This window comes from Manis javanica, chromosome 7 (genome assembly GCF_040802235.1).
Source record: "Manis javanica isolate MJ-LG chromosome 7, MJ_LKY, whole genome shotgun sequence".
In the NCBI taxonomy this organism is placed as follows: Eukaryota; Metazoa; Chordata; class Mammalia; order Pholidota; family Manidae; genus Manis; species Manis javanica.
The window spans coordinates 4,817,394-4,830,648 of NC_133162.1; the positions used below are offsets into that span (position 1 = coordinate 4,817,394).

The 13,255-nt window shown below is 45.2% G+C and overlaps 1 protein-coding gene across 2 annotated transcripts in view; it reads right to left on the bottom strand.

The window, feature by feature from the left end:
• DOCK1 (dedicator of cytokinesis 1) overlaps positions 1-13,255 on the bottom strand; it is a 466,830-nt gene that overhangs the window by 53,002 nt on the left and 400,573 nt on the right. For both annotated transcript variants that reach the window (XM_073240131.1, XM_073240130.1), the window contains exons 35-38: positions 13,062-13,218; positions 7,676-7,716; positions 6,381-6,471; positions 3,881-4,000 (exon numbers count right to left, since the gene is read on the bottom strand). In XM_073240131.1, coding sequence (XP_073096232.1) covers positions 3,881-4,000; positions 6,381-6,471; positions 7,676-7,716; positions 13,062-13,218 — 409 coding nt within the window. The remainder of the gene's footprint in view (positions 1-3,880; positions 4,001-6,380; positions 6,472-7,675; positions 7,717-13,061; positions 13,219-13,255) is intronic.

The following is a 13,255-nucleotide window of genomic DNA, read 5'->3' on the forward strand; positions in this document are numbered from 1 at the left end:
ACACTTTATCTCCCAAGACAGGTGCAGTTTGGGACTGGAATATGGAAATCTGTATAGCTAGGCCCCCCAGCCAAATCAAGTTTCAGTGACCTCAGTCACTTGTCTCACTCCTCAGCTTTCAGAAAAGGTACAAAGACGTTATTTCTCAGATCACTGCAGATACCCACACAGCAGCGACAGCCTGGTCTCAGTCTTACTTCCTACATGAAAGTGACTCGGAATCTGGCACAAAGTGCCGAACTTTGATATTCAGCTGCGACCTCCCTCCTCCACTGCCTGGTGAGATTTCCAGCATCCTAGGCAGATGGGACAGGAGCCCGTGTTCTCATGCCGCATGGCCCTGCCTGTCCATGCCGTTCCCAACCAAGAGAGTCAGCTATGAGAATGCAGGGCCAAGCACATACTGAGATAGCTCTGTCCCCCGTCTGCCCTGGGCAGCCATGGGGAACTGCACTGTCTGGGGGAGGAGTGTGAATATTATCTTTCTCAGAACATACATACTCAGGTGACTTCCATCGGCTTGAGAGCCCTTGATTTGATCCCAGACTTGCCCGTCTGATTAAATGCCCTGGCAGAGGCAAGCCCTGTCCCTGCCACAGAGGTTTGCTGTGGCTGCGTGATTTGGCCATAGCCAAAGATGTGAGCAGAAATGCACATGTCATTTCTGGGCAGAATGGGTAAAGGCTGGGCTGGCGACTCATCATCCCCCTGGGGCTGCACTGCTGTGTGCTGGCATCTCTGCTCCCCCGGGGTCTGGGAGAGGAGGATGGACACTTGGCATGAGTGGAAAACAAACACCGCTTGTGTACAGCCACTGAGATTTGAGAGATCAAAACTCAAGCATATTCCAGCCTATCCGGCCTGATACCAAAGATAAATAATTTTTTTCCAGGATATTCAATGCTGGTTGCTGTTAAAATGATTTTCTTTTCTGCTTCAGAGTTAATTACTTAGATACTTCAAATTTCATTTGATGGCCTCTTCTCCCTCGCCTGTACTCACTCTCACTGTAGCTTGAGACAGATGAGAGGACTTGGTTTCTTTTTAATTTTCTTGTAGAAAAGTTACAGGTACTCAGAAATGGCCTTTCTACCTGGTTTGCCAATCTGGCTCTCACAGCTGCTGTGAAGACAATCCTTGGAAACTGGGATTACCTAGCATGCTCTTCTGACCCCAGGCAGCTGACTGACGGCTTTGCCACAATCATCTCCGTGCACTGACGGCTTCGCCACAATCATCTCCGTGAACTGACAGCTTCACCACAATCATCTCTGTGAACTGACAGCTTTGCCACAATCACCTCCGTGCATTGACGGCTTCGCCACAATCATCTCTATGCACTGACGGCTTCACCACAATCATCTCCATGCACTGACGGCTTCGCCACAATCATCTCCGTGAACTGACGGCCTCGCCACAATCATCTCCGTGTCTTTGCCAAACAGGGACCCATGAAGATGCTCCTTCAGCGTATTTCTCTTTTCGCCTGTAATACTCTATCACCAGAATTAGGTTTTTCAAAACCAGGACTGCTTAGTCTGGGCACCACTGGCCTTCTGGGCAGGGTACTTCTTGGTGCTGGGGACTGTCTGTCATGTTGGATACTGAGCAGCATCTTGGCCTGGACCCTAGATGCCAGCAGCGTCCCCTCCTCCGGTCCTGACAACCTAAACTGCCTCCAGGGCTCCCAGCTGTGGTCCACTGCTCTAAACGGAACATCCCCCCCAGACGGGGATACCTTTGCTTAAAAAAGGCAGGGTCTTTTTTCTTCAATGTATTATTTATTGAAGGCCAACTGTCCTGCTCTCAATGAGCATTTTCCATGTGTCAGGAGTAGCTCCTAAATGCTGCGAATTCAATCACTTGTGGGCTGGCCATTCTTTCGCTAATTTCCTTGGTCAGCCAAGTGCCCTCTGTGTTATATGCTAGGCACTGCCCTGAGAATTAGACGTGTGGAATAAACCTGCATGGCCTCTACCTCCATACACCCTATTGCCTATAGGGTCTTGTTAAGGAAATATACATGGAAATCTATTGTTTGCAAATTGTGGTAAGAGTTACCAAGGAAAAGAAGAGGACATGGAGCCCGGTGGGTGGGGGTGGGAGGGGCGTATCAGAGAAGAGACGACATTTCAACTGAGATGGGGAGGAACAAGCCAAGCGCAGGGGCAGCGGAAGGTGCCAGACAGAGGCAGGAAGGGCTGGTGTGTTTGAGTACCCAAAGGGGGTGGTTCGGTGGGAACACAGAGAGCGAGGGGGCAGAGGGTGAGATGTGGCTGGACAGGGCTTGGGGTCCCAGGATGTGCTGGGGAGCCCAGAACGACTTCAGCAAAGGCACACGTCCCATCAGCCCTGAGGACCCTGGGCCTCCAGGGGTTCCCCCTTCTGCTCCGCCCACTCCACAGCCCCTGGCTGCCCTTCTCTAGAACCAGTAAGACCGGAAGTTATCAGAAGGAATGGTTCAATCAGCCCTATTTCCTAGCAGTTTGCTGAGGAACAGGATTGCCGTGGATAAGCTAATAACATTTTAGTAATTGGCCTTAGTAGTGAAAGCATCTCATTTGGTGGGGAAATACATTGTGCTTCACTATAGGACCTGGTGTAATCTACAGGGTATTTCTGGTCCTTCCATCCAAACTGCCCTTGGTGAACTCACATGCTATTGTGAATGTTTTGAGTAGGGAATGAATAAAACATACATGACCTTTTCAGCGGGGTTTGAGTCCCCAGTCACAAAAGACAGCCATTATCCTTTTTGGATATAGGTGGTATTTTGGGTAGCACTGTGTCCCCTCAAAGATATGTTGAAGTCCTAACCCCTGGTATCTACGAATGTGACATTGGGAAATAGGGTCTTTGGATGTAATCAAGTTAATAGAGGTCATACTGGATTGAGTGGTCCCTAAACCCAATCACTGGTGTTCACAAAAGAGGGAAATTTGGACACAGAGACACACACAGGTAGTGCACCATGGATGGCGGCGGACTGGGATGATGTGTCTGCAAGCCAGAGGCGCCGAGGATTGCTGGCCACACCAGCAACTACGGGACAGCCTCCCCTCAGTCATGCCCTCACAGGGCTGGGCCCCGACACATGCTCATTTCAGGCTCACGGCCTCGGGAGGTGAGAGGGAACCCCTTTCTGTTGCTGAAAGCCACCCAGCTCTGGTACTTGATACAGCAGCCATAGGCGACTAGCAGCACCTTCACGAAATCCCCTAGGTGCTTCTCTCAAAGTGAGAAAGAAGCAGTTACAGACATGAGTTGAGAATCCCGATGAAGCCACAGGAGATCTGAAGTCACTGCGGTGGTAGATTTTAAGAACTTCTGAAGCTCAAGTACCTCCCTCTCTCTTTTGTTAACAGTTACCGCTTATCTGAATCACATGAGCTACATGGATGAGATCCGTCACCAGCTGGTAAAAATAGTGGCAGGTTTCCTTTCATCAGATGTCGATGGAATAAACAATTCTGCTTGAGCCAATGAACCTAGGAGCCGCCAAGATGAAGCAATACTGGTCTTACCAAAGGGTTACTTTTTCAGCAACAACAGAAAAATGCAAACCATCAAACAAATACATTAGCTCTAAGTGTCCAGAAATGCCTCCAACAGTGCCCCAGACTTGGTTGTCTCTGGCAAAGACGATTAAAATACTAGTGCATTTAGTCCTTAGTTTTAGCAGAGCATCTATAAAAGGGCGACTGACTTCTTTTTGGTCAGAGTGCTACTTAGCAGGGCCAACTGGTAGACCATGCATAAAACCTTCCAGCCCACAATTTGTAACACATTTCTGGTGCCACAGATATCACGTGTTAAAAATGTGTTTGTGACGCTGCAGGGAAGCCCACAAGAGGAGGCGCGGGACATGCCGCCTTTTTACCTTGCCTTTGTCGAAGTAGTGGATGATTTCTTGGTAGAGCTGCTCTTTCAGCTGTCCTTGAGTTGTTGCCTGGTACCCGTCCCGCTGGGTGAGGTGGGCCACGCACACATCCTCCGACCACTGCAGCAGAAGTAAAGTGAGAGGCCAGGTGAGGATGCGTCCAACACTGCCACCTGCCGCCCTCGGATCAGCTCCGCATTTGGTGTACGCGGGCCCTGATTCCAGGGACACTCAGGCTGCCACCGCCTGGAAATGAGGGCAGGGCCTCTGTGCAAAGGCCCCAAGAGGAATGAAAGAGGGAGGCAGAGCTGGGGCCACATTCAGGCCGAAGAGAAACCTGGTGGGTTCTGGGAAGCACAGAATGGTCAGCTTGCTGATAATGCCCTGTAACCTCTGAGATGCATTATGAACCATGTGATTTGTGACTGTCTCAAGTGGGGCACCCTGGGGCTCTGGCCTCAGTCCCATGCTGCTCGTGATTTTAACAGCAAGGAGACACATGGTTCTCACACGAGTCCTGAAACATGGGGCTAGATGGGCGCTCAAGCTCCTACAGGCAGGGCTGTGCCTCTGTGCTGCTGGCGTCAGGCACAATGCCTGTTACCCGGGAGGGCTTGGCCAGTATGTGGTTATTTTATGACAAAAGATTCTATTTGAAGCTTTCTAGTTAATGAACAAGAATATATTTGTCATACTGAAGAGAAATTTTCATAACAATACAAATAATATTCTTTAGTAAGTTGGTTTACCAGTGTGAATTCACATTTACAGCAATATCAAAACATATTTAAGAAACATTGCAAAACATAACACTGTGAAAGACATTGAGAGAGATTATAAAGCATTCACCATTTAACTGTAAAATTCAGAGCCCCGATGGAAAAGATAATGCAAAAGGGCCGTTTAATTTGAGTCTGAAACACCTCCTGCAGTCTGTGACAGACCCATCTGTACTGAATAATTTTGATGAGTGAACAAATGATAGTTTACATACATGTGTTTTACATGCACACGCATATGTATTTACAGATTCTGAGAGAGATGAAGGCTGTCAACCCCATTTTAATTTCCCTGGTGTAGAAGAAGTAACTTCATATTTGCAAAAAACATCGTTACTGAAATTAGGGTCTCCAACAACTGCAGGCCATTACAATTCATAGCGGCATGGCAGGTGTAAGAGGCCCTAACTGAAATCTCTACCTTCCTAAATGCATCCCTTGGGAGAGCTTTATATGGTGTGAAGCCAAAGGGGGACAACTGATAACTATCAGTGAGGCAGCCAGATTGAACCATCTCCACTCCCTGCTGTCTCTGGAGCAGCCTGTGTGTATCTGTGGTACCAGAGCTCATGGAGATTTCAGGATTGGGCCAAAGGCCAGAGATTCTTGCTGGAGTTTCACTCCCTAACACACTGTCTTCTCATCACCCACCAGACATTGCTGGATGCCCTTTTAACATAATCTTTTCTGGTTTTCTTTCAGTCAGTTTGTGGTGTTTAGGGGGCTGGCCTGAGTTTGGAAACAGGGCTACTTGAATGAGCAATCTTTGTATAGAGTCACTCAACTACACTCTAATTCTCATTAACTTGTTCTTGTTTATCCAATTTTTCAGTTTTTTTCAATTTTTTTATAAGAGTATCATGGGCAAGATGATCTAATAACTTGCTGAAGTCTTAAAATATAAAACTAGAAGTCGTATAGCAACTCCTTCATCCAGTCACCCATCCACCCACCCATCCATGTGTCCAGCTACCCTCCCACCCCCGCCCAGCTCCCCCTTTGTCATGCACACCCACCCACGCACCTACCCATGCATCCACATAGTTATTTGCTGAGGGTCCACTCTGTCTGACTAACTGGGCTGAGGAGACATGGGGAAGAGCATGAGTGTATTACTGCAAACAAACAAAACCACCCAGGCTGAAAGCTAGCTGCCCAACAAAAGAGCCACTGGGACCTGAAAGTCGTCAGGCCAGACCTGTGCTCAGGAGCAACACCCTCCAGGAGTGCCAGCCAGGAGGTGCGGTGGGAACTAGGGACTAATAGGAGCTCTCAGTGTGGACTCATGGACAGGACAGTCATGATGGGGTCCCTATACTCAGTGCTAAGATAATCAGGGGTCTACCTCATCCTATATCTTAGCTGTTTGACTACAGAAATTCCTTCTTATTGATGTCATTCTCCACCATGACTGACACCTGTTGGCATGAATAAGGAATTGGAGAATCTCTCGTCCACTGCTACGTGACAGTCCAGTGACCGGCTGTTCACGATGCTTAGTGGTAACGTGCTATGATAGCTCATTAAATCTGCACTCAGTGGGGCCAGATCTATGATCAAAGTACTTCCTAAACATCTTGGTTTTTACCATTTCATTCATTCAATATCCATAAAAGCCTAAGTCATAAGTTTACTAAAATTTATCATGGAAAAATAAAAGTTTAAATGATCTTCGACTTTATAATGACAGAATCGTAAAAATGCGTGGCAATATTTATTACCTTCAGAAGCTTTGCGTGGAGAAGGAGAGTGTAAGCGGCTTCAGTGTAGTTATCACACTCCTTGTGCAGGTCACACAGCTTGTACAAATACCTGAGATGACAAAACAGAGGTACCTTCGTAAAATGTCAGCAGATAATTTGTGCTGAGGGTTCCAAGAGCTAAATTCCACCTTCAACAATAAATCATGTCTATGCTTTCTTTTTATGGTGTTCACAATCCATAGGTCTTGAAAACTTTGGTGCAGAGGCACCGAGTGAAGCCAACCAGAGCAACATACAATAATACATTTTTTTTTAAGTCCTCTTTTCAGGACAAAAATCAAGATGGTGCAAGAAAATAGAATTACTCCTCAAGGTTTCTCATTCTTTCTCATCTTTTCCAGTTTTTCTCTTACATTTGAAATGAAATGATGCAATGTTTGATTGTGATTCCTTATGTTTGTATTGAATGCAAATGCATCAAAAATATCCATAAAAATATAAATCCATAAGAATAAAAGAGCTCCAGTGATAACAGGAATGTGGTCAAAAGAATTTCTCTACCATAAAGAAATAAAAGTTGTTTTAATATAAAGCTATCTGCATTTGGGATAAAAGAAGCTGACTGTTTTCCCAAAAGCTCATTAGATTTATATGGTATATTTTTGAAAGAGAAAGTAAAAAAAAAAAAAATTAGAAACCAGAAGTTAGAAAATCATACTTGATATGATAAATACATCATTAAACACTAATGTCATGTGGATCACATCTTTATTCTATTCTGCTATTTGTAATCTTGCCAAGTATTTGACACTGGCTCCTAAAAGAGATCAAGAAAGAGAGGGGCTCCTTCACAGCCCATCACTTTGAAGGAAAGGCAAGTGAGAGAGAAAAATGTAAAACATGAGTATATGATGTCAGTTAAAGAACTGACTGAAAAACTATAATATTGCCTATTTCTAAGAAAGTTAAAACTGGATTTCTCATTTCATCATCTGGTTTACTGTGAAACATTAAAATTGTGGTGGTGTCTCTTTTCAAAAGGTCCATGTGAGTCAGTTAAGTGATACAAACCCCTGTGAAATAATTTATGGCTTTATTTCTGAGCTAAGTGTAACCCCCCATCTCTGCATGGATGCGGGCAGCTGCACAAGGACTAAGGATCTATCTGGACACTCCACAAAACTCAATCTCTAGGATTCACAATTTCCTGTAAGACAAACCTCTGTGGTTATACAGCATTTCTTTGCATGGACTTGACAAGAGCAATTATAATATACTAGGAGACAGTGCAGACAAGTGTGATGGCTACGTACCTTATATACATTTCTTCTCTTTCAATTTCTTTGTAGAAATTCTGAAAGATCAAACCACAACACTGTTTTAAGAAAGCTGTTTTACAAAAGGTATCACATGTATATTAAAAAACTCAAGGTTCTTCAACTTGGGTCAAACATAAGACAAATGGACCCCGGCTCTGTGGATGAGAACCAGAGTCACATAAAAGAAAAATCCATTTTATATCCCCTTCTTCATCTTTTTGGAGGATGATTCTAATAATCACATTTCCTACACTGTGATGACTAAAATCTACTTGTTACTTCAAAGTCATCCGTCTTCGATTAAAACATGGTACTATCCAAATATGATTTCTTAACCATTGAAAACTCATTAGAAGTAAAAATAAATTGGCTCAAGACCCCAAATTTGGGAATAAGCATCACCAACAGGATTTAAACATGCTAGAGCCAGCCTTGAACAGAGCCACGAGAAGCCCGGTGGTATCCCACACCTAAGGTGCCTGAAATTGTAGCACCAGACACGTGTTCAAATGTAAAATAAATTCAATTAAAATTAAACGAACTTAAAAATCCACTTCCTCAGTTGCACTGGCCATACAGTGAGTGCTCAGTAGCCACATGGAGCTACTGCTCTTGTGCTGAACTATGCAGACACAGAACATTTCCACCGTCACAGAAATTCCCAGTGGACAGTGCGGGTCTAGACAGAGACACGTGACCAAACATAGTAGGAAAACGGGTTGCCACTTTATAGGCACTCTGTAAGTACTGATGGAGGAGGGCTAATTAGTAATTATAAGTGATGGGCTATTTCTATAAATTATAAAATATCTTCAGGATGAGCATAAGAATGTCTATCAAAAATTCACTTCTTTAATGTGAGATCGCTATAAAACACTTTAAAATCTCACCTAACCAGGCCTCAGGATAGAAACACCAGAACTACTTTCAATGTGAAACTCAGCACCTGAACACAACGTTAGAACTCTGGAATCAGTGCCTGAGATCAATCACCACTGTGAAGGTTTTCAATTATCCAATAAGATGAAATAAGTTGTTTAATTTCACTAGCAAAAAAACCCACACAGCTGCCAAAATTGATCTCTCTGAAAAATGAGCAAGTATAGAAAGAGGGGGCGCTGTTAGAAAAATGCACCAGAGATTTTAATGTCCTCTAGTTGGAAAGATACAGCTCGCTAATGAGGGTATTTTCAGCTGACAACTCAGAGCGATGTAACAAAGAGAATCTGCATCAAAGGTAGAGAATAAACCCTCCACTTCCAACTCGAACTGGCCAGTATTTTACCAGCTATGATTTCACATCATTTTCTTCTGCACTCATATTTTTAATCCTTTCCTAAGTGTTTGATCATTGTCCTTTACAATTTCACAATGGGGATATCGTACGACTTTCATTCCTCTCTTGGAGACACGGTTCTATTTCCTGCCTGTGCTGAGTTCTGTTCCCTTCCTAAGACTTCAAAACCTCTCTAGGACATTCATCTCAAATCCCAGTTTCTATATAAAACCTTTGCGTTTCTTACGTAAATGTTGACGCTGCTCTGGTGCTCTGCGTCTGGGTTCTGCAAGCAGCACCCCACCCCCGCCCCCCACCTGGTCCTCTCCCAATGCCCTTGGCACCAGAGCTGACCTCTGGGAGCTCTCCAAGCAGCCCCATCAGGACTGGCCCCCAACTCCAATCCACCACTACCCATTGGTCTTTCAGAACTGACACATTGGCATTACATTGCGATTTTGTACTCGTTATGACTAAAGCAGAAACTCAATTTTTTAGAATTCCAATCAGAATCACCTTAATTAGTCTTGTAAAGGGGCCCTGAAGAGAGTAAACATCTGCATGTTAACAAAGATTCTACTAGTCTTAGATAGGGATATGTTAATGACTGCTTAGAATTAGGTGACTTGACTATGAGGTGACAATAAATTCTACTCAACTACAGATGTGCATTTTGTCGGGGAACCATGATCTAATATATACCAAGTAGATGTCCTTGCAGGGGTATATATAGGGGGCTTAGGTGGCTAGACAGAGTGACTGCTTGTGTCTCTTATATTTTTATTTTAGTTTTTTCTTTCTTTAAGTGCAAGGGAGAGTGGGATATTAATGAGCTCACACAACTTAATATGTTCCACTAACTCCATTAAAAAAAAACCCCCAGTAATACTGGTTCTAATGCAAACTTGGTAATGGGCTTTACAGGGCATCATTAAATTCTATGCTTTATTTTAACATTAGGATTTCAAGAGGGCTTCTGCTTAGTGATAAATGGCACACATTTTTTTAATTTTTAGCCTATGTTTATATACCATGTTCATCTAGAGATGGATATCCATATTCATCTCTATGAAACCCCATTTGTTTTATAACAAAAGTACCAGAAGAAACGGTGAAAATGGACTGAGAGATTAGAAGCAGATTTATATTTTTATTTATATCATTAAATGTGAGCTGGGCAGTGAGCATTTAAAGCCAGGACACCTACCTGTAAAAATCCAGTTTCTTGTTTCTCTTTACTCCCTAGGACCTATTTTATTTTTTAAGTGCAAGCATTTTGATAGCTTGGTATCCATCTTATCCCCAGGAAACGCTAAGAAGGGAACACTTCACTCTGCGTGGGGTGACTCAGCATGTGCACGTTGGAGGAAGTTTAATGAGGTCAGAAATCCTGGGTGTGTTTCTTAGCAAAACCCCGCTGGTGCTGACAGCAGTAACAATAGGGAGGGACTGAGCAAGGCTCCGTGTGACGATAACACACGTTAACGTCGGAAACTCTGGCTGCACGTGTCATTACAAGAGCTTGTTCTCCGACCCTGGTCCCGGAGACAGAAGGCCATGTTCAAAGCGCATCACCACTTCTCTGCTAGGTTTCATACCCGGTGAACATGAGAGGTCTTGCTTAAAACAAATGGCATTCTCAATGACCAAAGCCCAAAAGCTAACAAACATGAGTAATTCTTCCCTCTGGACCCCATCTGGCCACTCAGGTCCCCTTCAAGATCAGAGGGAGCACTAGAAAAAGCATGTCTCCAGTAGGGAATGATTCTGAAAAGGTTTCCATTTCTCATCTGCAGAAAAAGACTGTTTCCTATTTCATGTTAACCGCACTGGCACCACCAAAGTAAATTACTTCGAACCGAGGCAAGAATGCAGGAAGACAGTGAAACAAGGGCTGGGCTCATTTCCCTGCGAAAGATGGAGGCCGTTACCCAGGGCAGGGCTCGCTGCTGTGCTCCGCTGAGACCGCAGGCGAGCACAGCGGCGGACAGGCCTCAGGCATTGATGCCAGAAGCCAGCAATTCCCATAGCTGCCCAGACTCACAGAACGCACGCAAATGTAGATGGACGGCTGAAGCCCATTCTTTCCTCAGCTGTGTCCAATCTACTGACAAGAACATAAGTACTCTTCACTGTTAGTGTTCTGGATTCTTCCTTACACTTCCCATCTCTCTGCTTATGCTACTCATCTGTTTCTGCATAATGTCTCCTTTTACATTAGTGCTCTTAGCATATTAATCACGGTTACTTAAAATCCCAGTCTGATAATTCCAAAACCTCTTGCCCTATCTGGCTCTGGCTCTGATGGCTGCTCTGTCTCTTCAAACTGTGTTTCGTGTCTTATAATCTTACAGTGACTGTGGACACGACGTACTGGGTAACGGGAATCCAGTACTGCCTCTGGCAGCTGGCTTCCGCTCCGGTGAGCTGTGATTCTCTGTAACCTCCTGTCTCTCCAATTTGGGAGGCAGCAGTTTTCCCTGCACAGCTAAGAATTGTTTACTTTCAGGAACAAGAATTGTTTACAGCCAGCTCTTTCCTCGTGGTGAGGATGGGAGTGAAACTTCCAAGCTTCTTTTACAAATTGGACCATAAATCAGAAGTCCCCCATACTTGGATTTTCAAGGAGAGGAAAACTTGCTACAGAAAATGTTTATCACTAGATGAAACAGATTGCCCCATCATAGAATGCAGGGGCTGAGGAAGCCACGTGGTTCTAGCTGCAAGTTTCTGGTGGCAAAGCACAGATTCAGTATTGATGCCAGGGTGTAAATAGTGCCTTTTGTTTATCTTTTCAGTCCAAACATCTTGGTGATTTTCTATAGAATGAATGAATGTGTCATATTGCTCCAAACACTAAAGTCTGTCACCATGAGCTCAAAGTGCCTCTAAGTCCATACAAATCGTGGACACAGAAGTCAAGACCAAGGATCCATATGCTGCCCAATGACCAGGTGGCGACATGGAAAATCCAGAGAAATGCATTAAGTAGAACAAAGTAGGTGTAGTGTTTTCCTGTAGCCCCACCTTGGGGCAGGCAGGGAAGGTTAGAAAACTCCTTCCAGGGCCAGGAGTCGGCTTCTCTGGCTCCTCTGGGAGCAGCGGGGAGGATGCCGGGAGATGCACGGAGCTCTGGGCCAGAAGCGGCGGTCCTGTGGTTCCAGCAGTCCCTGTCACTGAGCTTGTCCTAAAACTTCTGAAAAGCCCATTTCACCTACAGCACTAGCCAATGCACGATGACAACATGAGCAAGGCCGCGTCCACAGTACCCGGCCGAGTCACAGTGTCAGCAGGGGTGCAAGAGGGCCAACTCGGCCCCAGCCATCTGCTGTCCCTGAGGCCACGCGCTGGCTTCTTGTGGCTGCCGTGACAAATGGCCACACACTGGGCTTAAGACAGCAGATGTGTCCTCTCACAGGCTGGAGCGCAGAGTCTGAAGTCAAGGCGTCAGCAGAATCAAGGTCCCCCTGACGGCTCTGGGGGAGAATCCCACTCTGCCTCTTCCAGGCCCTGGCAGGCCCAGGGCTCCCTTGGCTTGTGGCCACATCACCCCGACTCGGGCTCCATCCTTACATGGCTGCCTCCTTCTCTGTCTCTTAAAAGGACACTTATTGTCAGATTTAGGGCCCTGGGTAATCCAAGGTGACCTCACCCTGAGATCCTTAACTCAGTCAATCTGCAAAGAGCCTTTTTTCCAAATAAGGTCACGTTCACAGGTCCTGAGGATTAGGATGTTCCACACGGTTCAGGGACCACCATTCAACCCGCTACAGGACATGCTCACAATCTCCTAATACTGAAGCCCTCTGCCCCTGTGACCAACACAGGTGCTACTGTGGTTACAAAATAAGATGGTGCAGCATTCTCAGCCACACCGAAGAGCTGTGTGGTAACATCCAGAGGGGACATGATTTTGCCACCTTCTTCGGAGCAGACCTGCACACAGTTTGTTGTTATCCCTCCCCCGAAAAAGATGAGGAAATATGCAAACGATGCCGCATTTCATGGAAAGCTCTGTGACCAGCTGTCAAGAGGCCTCCAAGCTTCCTACTTCCATTGCTGGCATCCCGGGAAGACTGGAAGTTGAATGAACTTTTCACTCACCAGCACGTTGACAGTACAGCTCATCCTGTTTTCTTTATTCTCATCATGCATGATGGTTCTATAATCCAAAAGTCTTTCCATCAGGCGCACCACAAGTTTTACAAAAGTTTCTCCCGTTTTGGCGAGGTATTTGTGCTTCCTGCAGTGTTCCAGGAGGCTGAAAAATAATCATACACACCTTGTTAATCACACTC